At 35.1% G+C, this 24,756-nt stretch overlaps 2 protein-coding genes across 2 annotated transcripts; both read right to left on the reverse strand.

The window, feature by feature from the left end:
- Nucleotides 1-4,795: 4,795 nt before the first annotated feature.
- On the reverse strand, nucleotides 4,796-14,546 carry si:ch211-202h22.7 (lipopolysaccharide-induced tumor necrosis factor-alpha factor homolog). The gene is made up of 7 exons (XM_056461473.1): nucleotides 14,448-14,546; nucleotides 9,136-9,245; nucleotides 8,965-9,045; nucleotides 7,216-7,311; nucleotides 6,606-6,692; nucleotides 5,970-6,114; nucleotides 4,796-4,917 (listed from the first exon to the last, which is right to left on the reverse strand). The coding sequence occupies exons 2-7, from the start codon at nucleotides 9,233-9,235 to the stop codon at nucleotides 4,812-4,814; spliced, it is 615 nt and encodes a 204-aa protein (XP_056317448.1). The 5' UTR covers nucleotides 9,236-9,245; nucleotides 14,448-14,546; the 3' UTR covers nucleotides 4,796-4,811.
- Nucleotides 14,547-16,758: 2,212 nt separating this feature from the next.
- si:ch211-202h22.8 (Lipopolysaccharide-induced tumor necrosis factor-alpha factor homolog-like) lies at nucleotides 16,759-24,294 on the reverse strand. Its single transcript, XM_056461601.1, has 5 exons — nucleotides 24,199-24,294; nucleotides 23,613-23,716; nucleotides 23,079-23,144; nucleotides 20,007-20,154; nucleotides 16,759-17,720 (listed from the first exon to the last, which is right to left on the reverse strand). Exons 2-5 carry the CDS (start codon nucleotides 23,704-23,706, stop codon nucleotides 17,615-17,617), a joined length of 414 nt encoding a protein of 137 aa, XP_056317576.1. The 5' UTR covers nucleotides 23,707-23,716; nucleotides 24,199-24,294; the 3' UTR covers nucleotides 16,759-17,614.
- Nucleotides 24,295-24,756: the final 462 nt, after the last annotated feature.

Below are 24,756 nucleotides of genomic sequence, written 5' to 3' on the forward strand. Positions count from 1 at the left end.
TAAATGATGTAATATCTGCGCAAAATGTTAATTAAAAAAATTGACAACAAAAACGACTTAGGGCTTAGCTATAAAAAGGATTTGCCCATGTAAAAATATACAAAATAACTTCAGTTATTAAAAGGTAAAAGGGGTTAATGAAGTGTATCAAATAAAAACTCTATAGTGAAACGAAACTAACATGATAAGGGTGAAACTGGAAATACTAGTATGATCGCTAATGTCAAATGAGGACTCAGAACATCCTCTTATTTCGCACGAATAAAAACTGAGGTCTTGTTATTTAAAGCACCTAGATTTTCATTGTCCCACCATACAAACTTACATCGGTCAACTTATTCATTTTTAATCAGACTTCAGACCTTCATATTAGCAAAAATGCCTGACATGAGCACACTAGCAAGAGTGTATGCGTATACAAAAACAAAAACCCAGGATAAATGCCATAATTCCAGGATGAAACCCCATATTTGAGAAAGAAGTTTTAGTTTCAGCTTGTAATGTGCTTGTTTTTTTTGTAATGTTCTCTCGGCTGATCACAATTGTTCCTGAATGTGTTACTGAACTATAACAAATGAATGTGCATGAACAGTAAGGACAATGAAACTAGATAATGGATCAAATTTAAAATGGTTGACGACGGCTTTCAGTGTGTTCAATGATGCATGAATCTTTATGTAAACATATTTAGACTTAGCATACTTGGTCTCTAGCACGTTTTAAGGACAATAGTTTATATTGAGTATAAGTAGGGCAGTGGCTAAAGTCATTCTAATACTAATGTATGGGTGGAACGACATCCGAAATCATGATAACAACCAACAGAACCAGATCAGCTAATATGAAAGTTTCAGGGTCTGTTCAGCTGCTTTGTAACTGGTTTTAGATGGATCAGGATAAAGAGAGAGATCATTTCTTTATTATTGCTCTCTCAGCTGATCACAGTTGTTTCTGAATGTGCATGAAACACAGCGTAAGCTCACAGGGGACCATGTCTTTTGCTGTAGCAGTTGCTAAATTGAGGAATGCTTTGCCTCTGGTTACTAGACCTGTCTGCTTTTAAATCATATCTTTAAACCCGAGTTTTCTCTTCAGCCTTTGACACCTGTTGACATGTTGCTTATTTATAGGATTGATTTATGGGTTTTTAAGCATTTTGTAATTGTATTTTATGTCCTGTTTTTAGGTTCTTTGCACAGCATTTTGGGTATTTTAATTTATAAATAGAGTTTGATTAGTTAAATTAATTGATTGGATTGGTTGGTTGATTGATCGGTTGATTAATTGATTGATTGGTTGGTTGTTGGTTGGTTAATTGGTTGGTTGGTTGATTGATTGCTTGGTTAATTGACTAATTGACTGATTAGTTGATTGATTGGTTGATTGATTGATTAGTTGATTGGTTGGTTGGTTTGTTGGTTGGTTTGTTTATTGGTTGGTCGGTTGTTTGGTTGGTAGGTTGATTGATTGGTTGGTTGATGGATTGATTGATTGAATTGGTTGGTTGATCGGTTGATTAATTGATTTCTTGTTGGTTGGTTGGTTGGTTGGTTAGTTGGTTGGTTGGTTGGTTGGTTGGTTGGTTGATTGGTTGGTTCGTTAATTGATTGATTGAATGATTGCTTGCTTGCTTGCTTACGTGCTTGCTTGATTGATTGATTGGTTGGTTGGTTGATTGGTTGGTTCGTTAATTGATTGATTGAATGATTGCTTGCTTGATTGATTGATTGATTGGTTGGTAGGTTAATTGATTGGTTAGTTGATGTTTTGATTGAATTGGTTGGTTGATTGATCGGTTGATTAATTGATTGGTTGTTGGTTGGTTGGTTGGTTGATTGGTTGGTTCGTTAATTGATTGATTGAATGATTGCTTGCTTGATTGATTGATTGATTGATTGGTTGATCGTTTTGATGGTTGGTAAGTTGATTGATTGATTGGTTGGTTGATGGATGGATTGATTGGTTGGTTGGCTGGTTTGTTGGTTGGTTGATGGATGGATTGATTGGTTGGTTGGTTGATGGGTTGATTGGTTGGTTGGTTGGTTGGTTGGTTGGTTGGTTGGTTGGTTTGTTGGTTGGTTGGTTGATGGATTGATTGATTGGTTGGTTGGCTGGTTTGTTGGTTGGCTGGTTTGTTGGTTGGTTGGTTGATTGGTTGGTTGGTTGGTTGGTTGATGGGTTGATTGATTGGTTGGTTGGCTGGTTTGTTGGTTGGTTGGTTGGTTGGTTGGTTGGTTGGTTGATGGATGGATTGATTGATTGGTTGGTTGATTGACTGTTTAAATGGTTGGTTGGTTTGTTGATTGATTGGATGGTTGATTGATTGGTTGGTTTGTTGATTGGTTGATTAGTTGGTTGGCTGATTGATTGATTTGTTTGTTGGTTGATTGATTAATTGGTTGATTGATAATTAAAGTCTGTAGTTTAGGGAAAAAGACTAAGTCGCCATTTTTTCTCCTTTAGGAGGAATTTTGTGGTTAACTTACTTAACATAAGATCATCCAAGATATAGATTACTTTTTACTTTAGTGTTTGAACACCAAAGATATTCTGAAGAAAGCTGAAAACCTGTAACCATTGACTACCATAGTGGAAAAAACAAATACTATGGAAGTCAATGGTCACCATTTTCCAGTATCGTTCAAACTATCTTCTCTAGTCTTGAGCAGAAGAAAGAAACTCATAAAGGTTTGAAAGAAGTAAATTTACATTTTGGTGAACTGTTTCTTTAAGAGAAGGCAGCATTGAGAAATATACTTTTTATTGTTAATAATTGCATTCAGGTTAAAAGAGTCATTTACATTGTCTATTATTTAGATCTGAAATACCAGGTTATATTTTTTAATAAACAACATTGGATACAGCAAATCTGTAATTGTTGGGAAACAATAAGGCTTTATAAGACATTTAAAGGGATAGTTCACCACTCAAAAATGAAAATTCGGTCACCAATACTGATCCTTCACGTGTTACAAACAGCCATTGGCTTATATTGTTTTTTTTTGTTCCTATATAGATGTCGATTTCACCCCCAACATTCCTCAAAATATCTTGTTTCGTGTTCAACTGAAAAAAAAATCTTAAAAGTTTCCATGTTTTGGGTGAACTATTCCTTCAAGAACAACTTAATCAGACAAACACTTAAAATAAACATGTCATAAATAAATAGTGAAGTGTAGGAGTGAAATATACATTTATATTTTACTAGATTGCCCGACAATACTTACATGATCATTACAGTACATCCTGCTATGTTCATTTAATAGTTTACCCAGGGTTCCCACTTTAAGTTAAATTTCCTGATTTTTACTGACTAAAAAGCTGAATTTCCAAGACCTATTATGAATAAAAACAGGCAGCTGTTGTGGTTTACACAATATTAAAGTGGTTTTAGCTTTAATATAATTTTGCAGGACTTTAATAGCCACTGTGAGAACAACGCATGATTTACATGATTTACGCATGAGGTACTTACTGTTTGTGTGGCTGTGGTAGCTTGATAGCAGTTTTACCAACTTTACATTAAATTTTTCAGTTGTTTACTTTTTACTTTTTGGTTATTTTGAAGCCAAAATTAAAAAAAATTATATTATCCTGACATGTTAGTCTTAGTTAACAGGTCTGGAATAAAAGGAATTAAAAGAAGTTGAAAAATAGCCAAACCACAACAACATGTGTGAAACAACGCAATAGTAAAATATGGTATATAAAATTGCATTGTGATGAATGGTGACAAATAAAAATCCCTGATATTCAATAACTTGGACAAAATATATAAAATCTTCCTGTCTTTGAAAAAAAGCCAGTAACTCCATGACCTATAAGAACCCTGTTTACAGTAAATAAGAAAAGTATAAATCATATTCCATCCATAAGGAAAGAAAGCAACCCAAGCTCGTTCTGAATACATACCCCTATATACATTTCTGGAGAGTGCCAATTACGTCCCATGAGGTAAGTTTTTTTTGCAGTTTTTGTTTTCATAAATCCACCAGAGGCCGCTGTGTATGCTTTTTCAGATCTCAAATTTCTCTCGCGAGTGTCATCTGCGCCTGCTGCTCTAACGTAAATCCACCAGAGGTCGCTGTTGACTGACTGACTGACTGACTGACTGACTGAACGATTGACTGCCCCACCTCCTACTTCCCTAAACCCAACCGATAGTGTTTTCAAAAGCACCGATTGACCCGCACACCCACTTCCCTTACCCAACCGATAGTGTTTTCAAAAGCGCCGACTGACCCGCCCACCCACTTCCCTAACCCAATTGACCTGCCCACCCACTTCCCTACCCAATCAATAGTGTTTTCAAAAGGACTGATTGACTCGCTCACCACCTTGTCTAAACCTAACCGATATTTTTTTCAAAAGCACCAACTGACCCGCCCACCCACTTCCCTAAACCCAACCGATAGTGTTTTCAAAAGCACCGATTGACCTGACTCAAACCTAATCGTCACAGCCAACTCCGCTTCACATCAACATCCGCCACCGAACATGACGAGCCCCTGGGCAAACTGGTAACAGTGGAAAAGCCACGGAGGTAAGTAGTCAGCGGGTAAGCGCGAAAAGGAACAGCGTCATACCACCCTGTAGCGTTCGTTTTAAAGAAGAAATTCAGCCTTACTTTCCTCTAGCTACATAATTTGCGATCTCCAGAAATGTATATAGAGGTACATTTTCAGAATGAGCCTGTTTTGCAACAAAGAGAAACCCATAAGGTGTAGAGCATTATTTGTCAATGAATTAGAAAGTACAGTCACGTAAAGATCCCCCCCTCCCCCCCCTTTCGTTCTTGTTCCAGAACAAGCTTAACTACGTTTGTAAACATACACAAGAGATTTGCAGTTTGGACAGCGATGCTGGACGTCTTTGCAGGAATCCACACAGAAGGGAATCAAACAACACGGCCAAATCCTAGACAGAAACAATGATCGTTACAATTGATCATTTTAAACAGTTTAAGTCAGAATCATTAGCCTTTCTGAATTATTAGCCCCCTAAATATTTTTCCGCGTAATTTCTGTTTAACTGAGAGCAGATTTAACAACACATTTCTAATCATAATAGTTTTAATAACTCATTTCTAATAACTGAATTCTTTTATCTTTGCCATGATGAGTGTTGAAAGATCAGTTACTTTTGAAAGTAGTGTATTACAATATTGAATTACTCCCCCAACTAGTTACATTAGTTAGTTACTTTTTATAGTAAGTTATGCGTTACGTTACTTTTGAGTAACGGTTTGATCTCTTTCAGAACTTTTTAAATAGAGGAGTTTGGTAATTAACATCGCACTGTATAACCTACACTTTAATTAACCTTTAAAAACACATAAAAAAATTCTATTTTAAATAATTTATATTTGATATTTATATGAACTCAGAGCAATACATGCCGTATATACAGATTACTGAACGTTTAAAGCAAAGTTTGAGACTATAATCCCCTTATTCTTTTCTTCGATGCACTCAAAATAATGATAATGATTCATTGTGACTAATTTTCGTTTTAATTCAGCAATTAATTTTGAAAAGCAAATTAATTAAACTAAAAAGTAACTCACATTACATTTTCAAAAAAAGTAACTCAAATATTGTTACTTATTATTTTAAAGTAATGCCTTACCTCACTCGTTACTTAGAAAAGTAATATTATTACAAACCCCAAACACTGGCCATAATGACAGCATAATTAGACTAAATATTTTTCAAGATACTAGTATTCAGCTTAAAGTGACACTTAAAGGCTTAACTAGGCAAGTTAGAGTAATTAGGCACGTCATTAAAACCTGCAAGTAACGTCAGAAACGTCAGAAAGGGAAACGGCTGAATGGAGTATACACTAACCTGCGCATTATTCAATCACAAGATGTAGCCCCTACCCTGACTACAAACTTGTAAATACAAATGTACATAAATGCATCCCATAGTTTCACTAGTGAGAATCTGGTGAATGTTGTTGCTTACCCGAAAATGCCGAGACCTGCACAGATGCCCCACACCATCAGTCCGTTGACATATGTAATCTCGGTCACCACCTGCTGCTGGCAGTGAGGACATCTCATCTGTCCCGGACACTCACCCAGTCGTGAGGGCACAATCAAGACTGTGGCTATACAGAAAAAAAGAAGAAATATTGAGGAAAAATACATTTAACATCAAGGCAGAAATTGAACACTGGGTGTGGGTTGGGCCATACTTTTAGTATTCATTCTAATAATAACCACATTTGCACCACAATAACATCCAAACATCCATGCGTAAATTGAAATCCATTCATTCAATTTTCTTTGGCTTAGTTTCTTTATTTACCAGGGGTCACTACAGTGGAATGAACCGCTAACTATTCCAGCATACGCTTTACACAGCAGATGCCCTTCCAGCTGCAACCCAGTACTAGGAAACATCCCATACACACTCATACACAACGGCCAATTTAGTTTATTCAATTCACCTATTGAATAAACATAAACGCGTAAAACATATGCTGAAATAGTTGGTGGTTCATTCCGCTGTGGTGACCCCTGATAAATAAGGGACTACGCTAAAAGAAAATGAATGAATGAATGTTGTGTAAACATAGACTAGGACTTTATAGCTCACGCTGGGCAGGAGGCGCAGTGGTCTGAACCGTCTGAATTACTGAGGACGACATGACGGCGGGCTGTGGGCTGTACACAGCCATCGGAGCTGAAAACAAAAGAGGAAAAATGCCATAATGAAAACCAACAACACAAATCTGACTTCTTATGTGCCTTTCGCAACATAGTCTCATTCTGAAAACGTAGCCTTGTCCATTTCTGGTCAATCGATGCTTTTAAAAACACTATTGGTTGGGTTTAGGGATGGCGGATTGTGGGTCAGTCTATCAGTCAGTCAACAGTGGCCTCTGGTGGATTTACACGAGAACAGCAGGTGTGAATGGCACTCGTCAGAGAAATTTTAGATCTCAAAAACATACACAGCAGCCTATGGTGGATTCGCGAAAACAAAAACTGCAAAAACATTTTAGCTCCTGTGATGTATTTGGCGCTCTCCAGAAATGTATATAGGGGTATGTGTTCAGAATGAGCCTGGGTTGCTTCCTTTTATATATTGTTTGACTCTTTTATACACTTGACACAACTGAAATCTTGATTCTGCTTGTAATATTGCAGTCTAACACTGAAGCGTTGTGGATGTTATTTACACAGAGGGTTTTATCAGCACTCACCAATGCCAGGCATGGCTGTAGACTGCATTGTCTGAGTTACTGTGGATGTAGACATGCCTGGTGAAACTACTCCTGGGTAAACTGGTGCCATTTGACCTGGAAAACAGACGACGATCTCAAAATGTGACACAACATGAGGTAAAAAAAAGGCCTTTTCTACAAATTCACTATAAAACTTAAGTTGGTTTTGCACCATTTTCATCATTCTTGAGGTTATTTCCATTCTAAGATGTTTACTTTCAGTTTAGAACTGTATCTCATTAAGACACACTATGTCAATTTGACTGTTATCTCACAATTATAACTGTTAATATAATCTCATAATTATGGCTATGTCATTAAATATGACTTAATTTAGAATTATCTCATAGTTATGACTGTCAGTTATCATACGTCATATATGTCATATATCTGACTTTTTATGGCTTAATGTGTCAATTCTGACATTTATGACTGTTTATCACTTTTGTATTTTATCTCTGTATTTTATAATAGACTTTGTAAGGTAATTTAGACTTATCTCATAGCTATGACTGTCAGTTATCATAATTATGATGTAGTATGTCAAATATCTAACTTTTTCTGACTTAATGTGTCAGTTTTGACATTTATGACTATTTATCAGTTTCGTATTTTATCTCTGTGTATTCTATAATAGACTTATAAGGTAATTTAGAATTATCTCATAGTTATGACTGTCAGTTATCATAATTATGATGTAGTATGTCAAATATCTGACTTTTTCTGACTTAATGTGTCAGTTTTGACATTTATGACTCTTTATCACTTTTGTATTTTAACTCTTTGTATTTTATAATATACTTTGTAAGGTAATTTAGAATTATCTCATAGTTATGACTGTCAGTTATCATAATTATGATTTAGTATGTCAAATATCTAACTTTTTCTGACTTAATGTGTTAGTTTTGAAATTTATGACTATCAGTTTCGTATTTTATCTCTGTGTATTCTATAATAGACTTATAAGGTAATTTAGAATTATCTCATAGTTATGTCAATTGTCATAATTATGATTTAGTGTCATATATCTGACTTTTTATTTTACAATTTAGACATAAAAGTCAATTTTGACTTATATTTGATCATTTTTAAATTGTTATAATCTTTAATGTTTATCTTATAATATGTAAGTTCAGACATCTCATAACTATGATTTCATCATGCTTGCAATTTTGTTTCATAATTATGATCTAATATGTACATTTTTGACATTTAGCTCATATCTATTACTTAACTCCATCATGATTTAATGTATAGTTTCATCATAGCTTTGACATTTTATCTTATTATTATGATTACGTAGATTTTGTCTGTTTATCTCATAATTACAATTTAGTATGTCGTATCTCATAGTTTAGTTTTGTCATTATTTTGACATCTCACGACCTACTATATCGGAATTTTTCTGACTTTTTTATCCCACTCTTGACTTATTTTGTCGGAATTTGTATTTCTGTTATTAATTCAATGTTAATTACAATAAATTATTATCATAATATGCCACTTCTACATTTTTTCTAAATATTTTTGTTAAAACCCTCTTGCTTTTGTCTCTAACATCTTTTACAATGCAAACAATGCAGTACGATGCAAAAATATGTCCTGTCACCATTACAGTGCAGATTTTTTTTCTATTCTCTATATTTAGAACGTGGCGACAGGGTTTGGGAATGCTATAATACTTCAAGTGTGTTCAACTCTATAGTTTAATAAGACGTCAGCTCTCACCCATGCCAGATGATTGGGTTACAGTGGATGACATGATTGACTGCTGAGCCATTTGTGGATTGTACACAGCAGCCATTGGAACTGAAAAACAACAAGGTTATAATGGAAGCACTGTAATAATCAATGACCAATTAATCAATAAACTGAATTTTAGGGCTTTGTTCAGCTGACCTGGCTGAGGTTGATAAGTAACCGGCGGCTGCTGGTAGGTAATGTTGTTCTGGACCAGTGGAGGACCAGGATATGGCGGAGGTGACATTCCTTTTTCCATGTTCGGCAAACTGCAGATGAGAATTGAACTGGCTTTATTGACTGTTCTGAGTACAACACTGGCAAACCGGATGACACTTTAAAATAATGGGCCATTAGTTAATGTATTTACTAACAGGAACAAACAATTAGTAATACATTTATTACATCTTCATTAACATTAGTTAATAAGGTTAAATAACGTTAGTTCATGTTAATTAACTAATGTAAACAAGCATGAATTTGGATGTTAATAATGCATTAGTTAATGTTGAACTATATGAATAATATTGTAAAGCATTTATTAACCAGTTCGACATTTACTGTTACTGACATTTACTAATGTTTGGATTACATTAGCTAATGCACTGTAAGTTAACATGAGCTTACGTTATTTAACTTAAATGACATGAACAGACAATTAGTAATACATTTATTACATCTTTGTTTACGTTAGTTCGTGTTATTTAAATTTTAATAATGTTAGTTCATGATAACTCATGGTGCATTAATGTTAACCAGCATGAATTTGGATGTTAATAATACATTAGTAAATGATAAACTATGATTAATAAATGCTTTACAAGATTATTCATACTTAGTTACTGATAGTAAATACATTAACTAACATCAACTAATGCACCATTATTCTAAAATGTTAAAATAATAATAAATGCAAACGGCTGAGTCGATATTTGGTAATTTAATGTATCGTGATAATGAACATGAACAACGTTGACATCATGGGCGCTTCAAAATAACATTAATAACTAATTATTATTTAAACTGCATTTTTAATAATATTTACATCTTATTTGAAGAGTTCATTATAGCGCCAAACGCTTGGAGACTAAATTGGTTAATTAGCTTAATAGTTCAAACATGAAGATTTCCGCATGCTAAATATTGGCTGAAAATGATGTGACTATTTATACACTGTCAAAAATTAAATGATCAATTAGTCATGACAACATATGTTTTTAGTTAATTGTAACTATAAGCTAAGTTAATTTATTTCTAACTTAATTTTATAAGTTACACAAGCTGCTTTAAGCTGCTTTAACATAATATAAGTTCAAATCAAACCAATTTGATTCAGATTAAAAATTTAGGCAACAAGTATTTTTTTTACAGTGTATAAGGATATTTTAGGTTAACACTGTGCAATAAAGCTCCAATAGTTAATTTAACTAAACTCACAATGAAAACTATATGCACAAAAGGTTTTATTTATCTTAGAAGCTGTTAATTTTTTAGTCAACGCCTAATAATGTGTAAAAATGACAGTTGTAATCTCATTACAACTCATAATTCGTTTACTAAATGGAGTAAAAAGCTAATAAACTTAAGTTGTATTTTTTTCTAATTGTAAAAAATCTGCCATTTCCTCACCATTTTGCTATTTAATTTAGTTTAAACATTTGTTTAGTCTGAAAATAAAGCATTAAACTATATATTTTTGTTATCATACCTGTTTAAAGTGACCTTTTTTGCAGCTTTTGCCAAACTGTATAAAAGCTTCACCAATTGATCACAACAAAAAAAAATTGATACTGTCATAAGCCTACTTTGACGTCACAAATTGGGATATTTGCCATAATTAAGAATTCACACTATGCTGATGTCAGTCATTATTGTCTGTGCTGAGTCACAGTCACATGCTATTGCTCTAAAAATACATCATCTCACATAACCTGAGCTATTGAGACTGGACATGAATGTCATCATAACTTTCAACACATGTGAAATTTTACAACTTTGAAAGTTGTAAAGCGGTGGTTGGTTAGGTGTTAGACAGATCTTTCTACACAGAATAACTTGCTTATATTTTGTTTTTTAGGAGATATTTAGTTTTGTTAATGCTTTACATAGAAATATCACCATACATTCAAAGCCGTCACTCCAAACATTGTAAAATACTCTACAAACACACTTCTGTGATTGTTATCAATACTGAGCTAAAGAAATGGCCTTATTTATCACTATTGACTTATTTATCTCTATACATTCGGAGCTGTTACTCTAAAAAACACTTTAAAATACTCTACAAGCAAACATCTGTGACTGTTATCAATACTGAGCCAAAGAAATTGCCTTATTCATCACTATTGCCTTATTTTTTACTATACATTCAAAGCTTTTACTCTAGAAAACGCTCTAAAAATACTCTACAAACATCCATCTATGACTGTTATCAATCATGAGCCAAAGAAATGGCCTTATTCATCACTATTGCCTTATTTAATACCAAACATTCAAAGATTTTACTCTAGAAAATGCTCTTAAATACTCTAAATTACTCTACAAACAAACATCTGTGACTGTTATCAATACTGAGCCAAAGAAATAGCCTTATTCATCACTATTGCCTTATTTAATACTAAACATTCAAAGCTTTTACTCTAGAAAATGCTCTAAAATACTCTAAATTACTCAACAAACAAACATCTGTGACTGTTATCAATACTGAGCCAAAGAAATTACCTTATTTATCACTATTGCCTTATTTATTACTATTCATTCAAAGCTGTTACTCTAAAAAACATTATAAAATACTCTAAAATAATCTACAAGCATACTTCTGTGACTTTTATCAATACTGAGCCAAAGAAATGGCCTTATTTATCACTATTGTCTTATTTACCACTATACATTTGAAGCTGTTACTCTAAAAACACTGTAAAATACTCTAAAAATACTCCACAAGCATACATCTGTCACTTTTATCAAAACTGAGCCAAAGAAATGGCCTTGTTTATCACTATTGCCTTATGTATCACTATATATCAAAGCTGTTACTCTATAAAACACTGTAAAATACTCTACAAGCATACATCTGTCACTGTTATCAATACTGAACAAAAGAAATGGCCTTGTTTATCACTATTGCCTTATTTATCACTATATAATCAGAGCTGTTACTATAGAAAATGCTCAAAAATACTCTACAGACATACATCTGTGACTGTTATCAATACTGAGCCAATGAAATTGCTTCGTATTACTTTGTGAAACCTTGTTACAATGAAATAAACATTAAATAAAAGCAATAAGCCCCACTAAACTGTGATTTATTTGTTAAGATACCACTTTAGATGTCATAAATTCACTATAAACCATGGCTTTGTGTGGATTATTGGTTTTATTAGATGGTTCTTCCATGTAATTATCAAGGATTCACAAAATAATGCAAATAAAACAACATGTTTCCTTGGCTCGGTACTGATGACAGTCACAGATGTACATTTGTAGAGTAATTTACAACAACCAATCACAGTCCAGCACAGAATATATCCATTTTAATTTTTAATGTATAATTTAAACCTGCTTTAATATGATTTTGCTATAAAGTAAACATGTGTATCTGTCTGTTTTATTTATTAAGATATTTGTATTTTAGATGCAATGATTGATTTTGCTATTTTCTTTCCATGAAAGAAATACTATAGTAGAATTTAGTAAATACTACAGTGTTTTTGAGCCATACTATAGTAAAGACAACACAACAACTATATTAATATAAACAATTTACCCAACACCCATTTTATATTACACCACAGTTTACTGTAGTGAAAACTATACTAAAGTATTTATTACAGTTTATAAATTTATAGCTGATACTACAGTATGCTGGAGCATTCAATTAATAATAATAATAATTATATATATATATATATATATATATATATATATATATATATATATATATATATATATATATATATATATATATATATATTATAGTATAATACACTTGACTATAGTATGGTTAAAAAACACTGTGCTATAAATATTATTGTATTTTTTCATGTGGGTTTTTTCAGTGAGACGTAATTGTCCCACAATTAGTTAGTTAGTTTTGATATCCTGACAACAGAGCCCGAGCAGCCAGTTTGACAACATTTCCCCTGTCAGGAGTTTATGTTCTTGGTGACAGATGAGTCGGTGGAACATGTGTGTGGAGAAACTCATTCATTCATTCATTTTCTTTTTGGCTTAGTCCCTTCACCAATCTGGGGTCGCCACAGCGGAATGAACCGCCAACTTATCCAGCACGTGTTTTTACGCAGCGGATGTCCTTAGAGCTGCAACCCATTTCCGGGAAACATCCATACACACCCATACACTACGGACAATTCAGCCCAATTCACCTGTACCGCATGTCTTTGGACTGTGGGGGAAACCGGAGCACCCAGGCGAAACCCCCTGCACTCACCATCATTCACCATTCAGGTTCCTGGGCACCACCATCTCTCAGGATATGAAGTGGGACATCACATAGACTCTATTGTGAAGAAAGCCCAGCAGAGACTGTACTTCCTTCGTCAGCTGAGGAAGTTCAACCTGCCACAGGAGCTGCTCGTACAGTTCTACTCAGCTGTCATCCAATCCATCCTCTGCACTTCAATCACCATGTGATTCGGCTCAGCTGCCAAAACCGACCTCCGTAGACTACAGCGTATAGCCTGTATACGGATTGCTGAACGAATGACTGGCACTACCCTTCTTACACTTCAAGAACTGTACTCTTCCAGAGTGAGTAAAAGGGCTCGCAAAATCACTCTGGACGCCTCGCACCCAGCACACTACCTGTTCGAACTGTTACCATCTGGTCGGCGCTTCAGAGCACCAAGCCCAAAAACAGCCAGACACAGTAAAAGTTTCTTTCCTCAGGCTGTCTACCTTATGAACAGTTAAATATTCCCCTACTGTGCAATAAACATGTGCAATACTTTCTCATACGCACTTGTACACAGCACCTTATAACAATATACAATGCAATACTTTCTCCATACGCAATTGTACACAGCACCTTATAACCTGTATATTTATAACAAATCTGTGCATACAATTCAACATCCAGATTTTTTGACTAACTGCATATGTTTAATGTTTATCGTCTTTTTTCATACTTATTTTGTGTTGTCACTTGTCACTTTATGTACACTGGAAGCTTCTGTAGCCAAAACAAATTCCTTGTGTGTGAAGCACACTTGACAATAAAACTGATTCTGATAGTCTAAAAGTAAACAAATAAGATCCCTTATCTAAATGACTTAAACGTATACATATTACATGTAATGTATCATTATTTTAACAATTATCTTCATTGAAACTAAGTAAAATGGAAGCATAAAGTCCAAAAGAAAAGAATATGATCCCCATTTAAATCACCTAAACACATTATAATATATGTATACAATATATGTATGTATATAGACATATATGCCTACCTGTGTGTTTCAGAAGTCAACTGAGAGCTGTGGAAACTGATGCGTTCCTCAAGACAACGAGATAACAAAGACGAAGAAAGACAATGAAATGGCAAAGACAGGTGGAGCTGGAATCCTATGAATGAGTGCAGATAGTGAATTCAGATGTTCCTCATATCTCGAATAAACTTGACGTAAGTACTGGTTGAGAAACATGTCCTCAAAACATCTTTATTTACAGTGCTGAAACTGTACAGTGTCACGTCAAGGAGGCTATTTTTGCTTCTGTTTAAATACGTTCAGATTTTCTAAAGTGCTTAGCACAGCAACAATGTTGTGAGTGTAAATAAACCAACGATTAACTCCATTTCTGTGTTGTTTTCAAAAGGGAAAGATGTTCAGTTTTTCGTGAGCTTTGAATTGTTAAGATGTTTGCGAGTACATAGCAACAACAAAACAAACGTGGCCTTCCGTTGTTGCTAGAAGGGATACAGCTAGAAGTTAACGATAATTGAGTGTTTATTAAAGTATCCATTTTATCCATTGTATTTTATTAACGTCGACCTCTACCCCAACCATCAGAATAATGTAAAAACAGTAATTATACAGAGTATTATTTATATTATTTATTAAATTACCCATTCAATTAGATTTTATTAACGTCTACCCTGACTAAAACCCTTAACCCAACCCTCACTGAGCAGTGGTTCCTCACCATTTCGCACGGAGGAGTCAAGAATGTTTCTCAATGTTTCAGGTAGTTACGCCATCTAATGTTCAAGCAGGGAACCACACTATACGAACAGACGTTACTCACATTATTGTTTAAAATTTCGCGGGCATTTTTTTGAAAAAGGGAATAAATGAATGAATTTATTAATATGAATTTGGGAGAAAAAATTTAGAAATAATACCTAAATAAAACCTTTAAAAGTCCGTCTGTAGAGACTCGGCGAGGTGGCGCAGTGGGTAGCGCTGTTGCCTCACATCAAAAAGGTCGCTGGTTTGATCCTCGGCTGGGTCAGTTGGCTTGTCTCTATGGAGTTTGCATGTTCTCCCCGTGTTGGCGTGGGTTTCCTCCACAAGTCCAAACACTTGTGCTATTGGTGAATTGGGTAAGCTAAAATTGTCCGTTGTGGATGAGTGTGTTTGGATGTTTCCCAGTGATGGGCTGCAGCTGGCATCCTCTGTGTAAAACACGTGCTGGATAAGTTGGCGGTTCATTCTGCTGTGGTGACCCTTGCTTAATAAAGGGACTAAGCCAAAAAGAAAATGAATGAATGAGACGTTTAAATTGAAAGGTATTTATTCAAATTAATGAGAAAAACAACAGCAAAAAGTTAAATAAGATTAGCTTACATTTACCACCTAAACATTTTATACTAAAAAAAATAGTGGTGAGCAACACAGTGGTGCAGTAGATAGTGCTTTCGCCTCACAGCAAGAAGGTCGCTGGTTCGAGCCTCGGCTGGGTCATTTGGCGTTTCGGTCTGGAGTTTGAATGTTCTGCCTGCATTCGCGTGGGTTTCCTCCGGGTGCTCCGGTTTCCCTTACAGTCTAAAGACATGCGGTACAGGTGAATGGGGAAGCTGTGTGAATGTGTGTGTATGGATGTTTCCCAGAGATGGGTTGCAGCTGCAAGGGCATCCGCTGCGTAAAACATATGCTGGATAAGCTGGCGGTTCATTCCGCTGTGGCGACCCCAGATTAATAAAGGGACTAATCCGGAAAGAAAATGAATAAATGAATGAAAATGGTGGTGAACAAGAGAAGGCACTTTAGGCCAGTTGTGAGCAGCAGATGCAAATCTTTGATAAAAAAGCAGTCTATAAGGTCATTTTTTTTAAAATGGCAAGTTTTTTATTAGTATAAATCAGCAAAATGACAGCAAAATGTTATTAAACGATTGCTTAAATGCAATATCTAAACACAATTTACAAAAAACTAAAAATACGGGGCAGCTGTTTTCTTGCCCACCACATAAAATGATAAATAAATTGACAAAAGGGATTTTATACATATAAAATACAAGTTCAAGTGTCAACTTTTCATAGATTTGAAGGTTAATAGCTATAAAAACAGTTTTTTTGCAAGATTTTGGCTTATAATTTATTCTTACACTGATTTACATAGAGCATCATGGTCAGAAAGTACAAAATGAAAGTGGATATAATGTAATGAAAACTCCAGGGGCGTAGCAACCGGGGGTGGGGGGGGGGGATTTGTTGGTGGTTGGGGGGGGATATGTCCCCCTCACTTTTAGAGACAGACCATTTAGAAACAGGTGATTAATAATAAATGAACATAAAATTTTGGATCTCATTCAGCTGCCCCCCAATCCCCTCTCCCCCCCAGATTTAAAATGTCCGCTACGCCCCTGGAAAACAGTAAAGCTGTATTAAATTTACATTGCTTCAGTTCAGTGTCATCTTTGTCCTTTATGCAGTTGAAGGCAAAATTATAATACCTGCTGAGAAATTTAAATTATTTTTCAAATATTTTCCTGTTATTATTATTTATAGGAGCCATGTTACTTTTCACTTAATTATAATGTTTATTTGTATACTGATTAGTTTGGGTTTCACAGTGACGTTTAATGTTTTTAGTCACGTGGGCCTACCTGGCACCTGCTAGACCAAATAAAGCTTGTGCACAATCACACAGGTGTTAGGAGGAGAGAAGGAGAGTGGGGTAGCTGTATTTTTTGTTGACCGCCACAGCACACGCAACAACGGCACAGCACACGCCACAGCAGCCGCAACAACTCTATACAACGCAATAATCAGCTCCATAGACAACAGGTATTTAACCCACAAATTGATGTTTTGTTTGTCACGTTTCAACAATATATAAAGTTTTGTTAATAAAATCTTGGGGTCAGCGTGTCTGTCTCAACCATCAGCGTGTCACAAATCAAAAGGACCCCCACTGCCTCTCCAGCGACTTAAGGACAAATCAGGAAGTCGCAATATTATTATTATTATAATAAGAAATAGTTAATAGATATTAGTTATTAAAACTATTATGTATAAAAATGTGCACTTGGGAAATAATGCAAAATAACAAACATTGCACAGCGCAGGGCTAATACTTTGCCTTCAACTGTATGCACAGAAAAAAGACTAATACAACACAATTCTGTCACATTCGTTCAGTGTTATGTCTGAAGATCATCCCAGACCTGCGAGCTACATCCGTTTGTACATGAAGACGACATGCTTGCAGTTTGGACAGCGATGCTCTACATCCTTGCAGGAACTCACACAGAAGGGAATCAGACAACACGGCCAGATCCTAGAAAGAAAAACAAAAAACAAGTGTCAGTTTACCACATTTACTGGGGTACAAGAAGTGATGGTTTAGTTCAGTTCAGTTTTGTGCATCATTACAGGAGTAGTTCACCCAAAAAACGAACATTCTGCCATCATTTACTCACCCTTGATTTGTTCCAAAGCAGTTTGATGTTATTTTTGTTCTGTTGAACACAAAAGAAGACATTTTGAAGAATGTTTTTTGAAATCTGTAACCATTGGCATCCATGGTAGGAAAATAAATACTATGGAAGTCATTGGTTGCAGGTTTTCCAACATTCTACCAAATATCTTCTTTTGTGCTCGACAGAACAACACAAACAAACCTCAAAGTGCTTTGGTGAACTACCCCTTTAAAGGGAACCCTGAGTATCTATATAAGTATGCCCTAATAATATAAATCAGTGTTTCTCAACCACGTTCCTGGAAAACCACCAACACTGCAACACTGTTTTGGATGTCTCTGTCTGTCAAACCCATTACAGCTCTTTCAGCTAATAAGCTGATGATCTGAATTAGGTGTGTTTGGTTAAATAGATATAGAATGTGCAGAGCCGGTGCTCTTACAGAAACATGGTTGAGAAACACTGCGGTAAATGATGCCTCTTTGTGAAATACATAGAGATTAAACACACAACATGTTTACGTTATTCCAGAAATCCAGATTTACTTTGGACCATGGGTGCTGCCATTGTTTTAGATTATGTAATTTGGGGGCTCCGCCTCTAGAGCCCCACCTGCTTCTATTGTAAAAGTTGCTCAAATGCCATTTTGTGCAGCTTTTGCTTGTCATTTTTAGACAAACAACACTCAAAAATAGACGTGATGGATGTCTACACTGCATTCCCAGTGGCAAGGATAAGAGAAAAGACTGTGAATATGTCTAATGACTGCCTTTTAGTCAACTGCTTCAGAAGGTGGAGACATTAGCGTACATTGGTATTATCAAACTGTGTATCTGCAATACAGTTCAGGAAACAGTCATAGCTCTTTAGTTTTTTTTCTCCAACAATGTACCGTACTGTAGTTCAGTGTATTTGGGAAATGTACCCTTGATCAAAAGAAACAAGCTAGTCATGTAAAGACCTGAATTCTACCACTTCCTCAGGTGTATTTAAAGGTGCAGTATGTAGGATTGACATCTAGTGGTTGAACTAAGTATTGCAAACCAAATTCACCTTTTTTTTCACTGGTCCCTCTCCCAATGACATGATGTAAATGCAGGTTGCCAGATTGACGACATAATGCCTGAAGATTACACTGTTAAACTGATCAGCTAATGCAGGGGTGTCCATACTCGGTCCTGAAGGGCTGGTGTCCTGGAGAGTTTAGCTCCAACCTTAATCAAACACACCTGAACCAGCTAATTAAGCGGTCAAACTGGACTTTTCTCCCCATAGACTTCCATTCATTTGCATGTGAATGCGTCAGACCTAAAACGCAAGTTCGTGCTTCAAGTTTCGCAGTTCGATGCATTGCAAAGTTCAAGCTTGGTGAACTCTGACCTGCGAAATCGCATCACGTGACTGCGTAAGACCAATCAAAGATCAAAACATGACCTCTCTGGACAGAAATATATTATATGCACCAATCGCTTGCTTTTTAAATGTCTAATTATCTTGTTTAATCCCGCCCCTTTTCGCAGCGCTCAAAATCTAGTGTGACCGCAGCATTACTAGATATACTAGAAACTTCCTGGCAGCTGTGTTGAAGCAAGTTAGAGCTAAACTCAGCAGGACACCGGCCCTCCAGGAGCGAGTTTGGACACCCCTGAGCTAATGTTTACATTTGTAATATGTGCATTATTTGCCAATTAAAAAATACCTCATGTGAACTTTTACTACTCTTTTATTTTGGAGGCTGCTATTGTCCTCCAGAGGCCACATTTTCAGTAACAACAATCTACTGAGGCAGCCTTCATGAGTGAAATAAAACACACTGTGTTTTCCACCAAGGCAACCCAGGGTAAGGAAACATAATTGGCTAAACTGGCAGTGGGCTGGTTATAGAGAACAAAGACAGACATTCTGACACTGAATGCACATTTTCAGAGCAGAATATCTGACTTCAGCATTGTTTTTCAGATAAACCAGCATGTTCACTTAGCATGTTTCTTAAATATCTCCAAACACATGGTGTTTTTATGCTTTTGAAGAGTCAAAAACGTGCATACAGCACCTTTAAAAAGATCCTTGCTCACATGTTTGGAAATGTACAGTGTGTGAGTGTTTGCGTATGTAATAATGTTTTGCGGTTGTTTGTTTCTTACAGCAGAATGCCGAGACCTCCGCAGATGAGCCAGGTGAGCAGACCGTTGACGTGTCGTGTCTCTGTGATGATCTGCTGCTGGCAGTGAGGACATTTCATCTGTCCCGGGACATCGCTCAGACTCGGTGGCACCATTACCACCTGCGTGACTGCACAGAATAATACATGATCTCAAATAAACTACAACAACATTGACGTGTTGTGTGAATATTAGCTTTATTAATACTTAATTCCTTTATTTACAGTAGAATAACTTCCAGACTGAAAAATCTGTTTTAATGGAAACTTTATTGGTGTTTTTATTTTGCATTTGCCAATTACCCTAATGGAGTATGTCCCAAAACACAGTCAAACCCATTAAATGTACTGGTTTTAATGGGTAAAGTTGAACATTTGTTGGTTTTAATGAAACCCTATACTGGTAATTCTTTGCTTTCAGTTAATCCCAATGGAGTTTGTCTGAAAACACACTAGAAACCATTAAAATGTTCTTAATATAATGGTTATAATGGGAATTATATTGGTTTTAATGGAACTCTACTGATAATTTTTTGCCTTTTATTGGTGGCATGTTAAACAAATAAACTCAAATGAAGTTTGTCCCAACACACTCACAAAACCATTAAAATGTACTGTAATGGAATTATATTGGTTTTCATTGAAACTCTATTGGTCGTATGTGTCTCTGCTGGTAATGTGTCACCTTGTGTTGTTGGTGGCACGTTAAATTCAATTAATCTATTGTAGTATGTTCCAAAATGTCCCAAAACACACTAGAAACTAATAAAATGTATTAATTTAATGGTTATAATGGGAATTATATTGGTTTCAATAGGGACTATACTGGAAATTCCATACCCTTTATTGGTGGCATGTTAAAAGTAATGAATCCCAATGGCGTTTGTCACAAAACTCACTAGAAACCATTAAAATGTACTGTATTTTAATGGTTATAATGGGAATTATATTGGTTTTAATGGAAACTCTACTGGTAATTCTATGCCTTTTATTGGTGGCATGTTAAAATCAATTAATCCCAATGGAGTATGTCTGAAAACACTCTATAAACAGTTAAAATGTACCGATTATAATGGTAATTATGGGAATTATAATGGTTTTAATGGAAACTCTATTGGTGTTTTTTTTTATTTGCATTTGCCAATTAACCCTAATGGAGTATGTCCCAAAACACACTCAAAACCATTAAATGTACTGGTTTTATTTGGTTATAATTGAAAATATGTTTAATGGAAACTCTAGAGGTATTTTCTTGCTTTCTCTTGATGGTGTATTAAAATCAGATAATTCTGGTAATTATTTGCTTTCAGTTAATCCCAATGGAGTCTCTCCGAAAACACTAGAAGCCATTACAATGTAATTAATTTAATGGTTAATGGGAATTATATTGGTTTTATTGGAACTGATAATTTTTTGCCTTTTATTTGTGTCATGTTAAACCAATAAACACTAATGAAGTATGTGCCAAAACACACACAAAACCATTAAAATGTACTGGTTTCAATGTTTATAATGGAATTATATTGGTTTTCATTGGTGTAGTTGTGTTGTTGGTGGCATGTTAAATTCAATTAACTTATTGTAGTATGCTTCAAAATGTCCCAAAAACACTAGAAACCATAGAAATGTATTCGTTTTTAAATGGTTATAATGGGAATTGTATTATAACTCTACTCGCAATTCCATAACCTTAATTGGTGGCATGTTAAAACCATTGAATCGCAATGAAGTTTGTATCAAAACTCACTAGAGACCATTAAAATGTACTGAATTTTAATGGTTATAATGGGAATTATATTGGTTTTAATGGACACCCTATTGGTCATTTGGGTCCCTGCTGGTAATGTTTTGCCTTGTGTTGTTAGTGGCATGTTAAATCCAATTAATCCTATTGTAGTAGATTTCAAAATAGTACTATAGAAACCAATAGAATGTACTAGTTTTAATGGTTATAATGGGAATTATATTGGTTTTCATTGGTGTTGTTGTGTTATTGGTGGCATGTTAAATTCAATTAACCTATTGTAGTATGCTCCAAAATGTCCCAAAAACACTAGAAACCATTGAAATGTATTAGTTTTAAATGGTTATAATGGGAATTATATTATAACTCTACTGCAATTGTACAACCTTTATTGGTGGCATGTTAAAACCATTGAATCGCAATGAAGTTTGTCTTCAAACTCACTAGAGACCATTAAAATGTACTGAATTTTCATGGTTATAATGGGAATTATATTGGTTTTAATGGAAACCCTATTGGTCATTTGGGTCCCTGCTGGTAATGTTTTGCCTTGTGTTAGTGGCATGTTAAATCCAGCTAATCCTATTGTAGTAGATGTCAAAATAGTACTACAGAAACCAATAAAATTTGCTAGTTTTAATGGTTATAATGGGAATTATATTGGTTTCAATGGAAACTCGACTGGTAATTATATGCCTTTTAATGGTGGCATGTTAAAACCAATGAACTCCAATGAAGTTTGTCTCAAAACTCAATAGAAACCATTAAAATGTACTAATTATAATGCTTATAATGGATATTATATTGGTTTTAATGAAACCCCACTGGTAATTGTTTGCCTCTCATTGGTGCCATGTTAAAACCATTTAATCACAATGGAGTATGTCTCAAAACACACTAAAAACCATTCAAATGTGCTGGTTTTAATGGTTATAATGTTGAAAATCTACTGGTATTTTTTGTCTCCAATCAGTGCTGTGTTAAATCCAATGAATCCCAATGGATTATGTCTCAAACCACACTAGAACCCATTCAAATGTACTGATTATAATGTTTATAATGTAATTGTATTGTTTTAATGGAAACTCTTTTAGACATATGGGTCTCTGCTGGTAATGTTTTGCCTTGTGTTGTTGGCGTTATGATAAAATCATGATTAAAAGTGTTGTGTTGTGTTTATCAGCTGGTTTACAGTCACTTCAGTAAACAGAGCGTTTGCTGACTTAAGGTGTTTGCACAAATGTTAATATTCACCCATTATAGTTTGACACCAGCATGCTTTGTAATGGATATGAAGTGAAAGAGACTCACCTATGACAGGGGCTGGTGAAGACTGGACCACTGGAGCAAAACCATCTTTGGGTTGAGGTGGATAAACTGAAGATGGAGGGATTGAAATAAAGTCATGAAGAAAACTCAAAATCATCACATTTCTCTCAGATTCATGTATGAAATATAAGAAAAAGTCTCTGTGGTTTGGATTAGACAATTGTCTTTTATTCTCAGGGTCTTGCCAAAGTCATCCAATATACAGCACCCTTTGAAAAGTAAATAAAGCTTTGTATTTTTTTTCAATTGTTTGTGTTGACAACAAATTGCTTGTTAAATATGTTAAATAAATAAAAGAACGATTATTTCGGTGTCAATTAAAGTTAAAATATTTTTCCCAGTTGACAATTTGACTTAAGTTGACTAAACTAGGAAATAATTGTTGAGCAAATTGATTCCCACGACTTAAAAAATGGTAAGTTATTTCAACAAGAGAGTTTTTGTCAAGATAACAGCAAAACAACATAAAAGTCAAAGTTTTTAAGTTGACTCAACAAATAATTTTAAATATTTTACCTGGCTGAGGTTGGTATTGTACTGGGTAAGGTGTGAACTGAGTGTGGTTGACCTGAGGACCAGAATATGGAGGGAGAGCGGGTCCTTTCTCCATTATTAAAGATCTGCAACATCAGAACAAATATAAAATATTGCATTTTCATATTTCTGACGTACACACACCATTCATCAAAATAATCTGATGTTGACTAAAGATGTGACTAAAGACAAAGGACCAAAGAAGTGAGCTGGACTTGTCCAGCAGGTCTGCCCCACCCAGGAATTTTTCATGCATTTAAACGGATAAGTAGAAAATTTCTGTCCTTATAACAAAATTATCTCTTAAGGACAATATTTACACTTATATATGTATAAGAATGCCAGCATCCTTTACACGTTATTTTATATCCCTTAATTTATGAATCGCTCTACAATTGATCATCAGCCAACATTGTTAAGTGATGGTAAACAGAAACAAAGACACAACACATTCATTCTTGATATTTTAGAGAAACTTCTGTGCAGATCTTCAGGTTTACATGTCAACCACAGTAAAACATCTGATAATATTAATCAATTTAACAGATACTAAACACAGAATACATACCCGTTCACTGGAGAGAGCAGTGGAAAAACGTCAGTCACTTGTGTAGAGACAGAAAACAAAAACTGACTGAGAGAGAGAGAGAGAGAGAGAGAGAGAGAGAGAGAGAGAGAGAGAGAGTGAGAGTGGAGGGTTGAATATCTGTCTGTTTACACACACACACGCACGCACACGCACACACACAAACATTTATTACGTGTATATTAATATATATTAACAAAATATATTATGTTCTTGATAATATAAAGGTTATGATAACACGAGGCAACATTTTGAGCAAAGTTATGCCGATTATGCATTCCTATTGAGAATGTGCAACAAATATTGTATCTGGATCCGGTTTCCTCCTGGATCTCCTAATTCTCTCTCTCTCTCTCTCTCTCTCTCTCTCTCTCTCTCTCTCTCTCTCTCTCTCTCTCTCTCGCTCTCTCTCTCTCTCTCTCTCTCTCTCTCTCTCTCTCTCTCTCTCTTTCTGAGTCAATATTGCCCAATGCAAATTTTTCATAAGGTTGCCCTGTGAATCACCTGAGTCTTTCTAACACTATATCTAAATACATATCT

The sequence above is a fragment of the Danio aesculapii genome, chromosome 1, assembly GCF_903798145.1.
Source record: "Danio aesculapii chromosome 1, fDanAes4.1, whole genome shotgun sequence".
In the NCBI taxonomy this organism is placed as follows: Eukaryota; Metazoa; Chordata; class Actinopteri; order Cypriniformes; family Danionidae; genus Danio; species Danio aesculapii.

Bases quoted from the DNA above. Each gene is read 5' to 3' on its own strand.
- si:ch211-202h22.7 (XM_056461473.1), bottom strand. From the start codon at position 9,235: ATGGAAAAAGGAATGTCACCTCCGCCATATCCTGGTCCTCCACTGGTC. The intron at 7,312-8,964 runs GTGAGAGCTGAC...TCTGTTTTCCAG, and splicing joins AACCCAATCATCTGGCATGG to GTCAAATGGCACCAGTTTAC. The intron at 6,693-7,215 runs GTGAGTGCTGAT...TTTTGTTTTCAG, and splicing joins TACAGCCATGCCTGGCATTG to CTCCGATGGCTGTGTACAGC.
- si:ch211-202h22.8 (XM_056461601.1), bottom strand. From the start codon at position 23,706: ATGGAGAAAGGACCCGCTCTCCCTCCATATTCTGGTCCTCAGGTCAAC. The intron at 23,145-23,612 runs GTAAAATATTTA...CTCCATCTTCAG, and splicing joins ACAATACCAACCTCAGCCAG to TTTATCCACCTCAACCCAAA. The intron at 20,155-23,078 runs GTGAGTCTCTTT...TATTCTGTGCAG, and splicing joins TTCACCAGCCCCTGTCATAG to TCACGCAGGTGGTAATGGTG.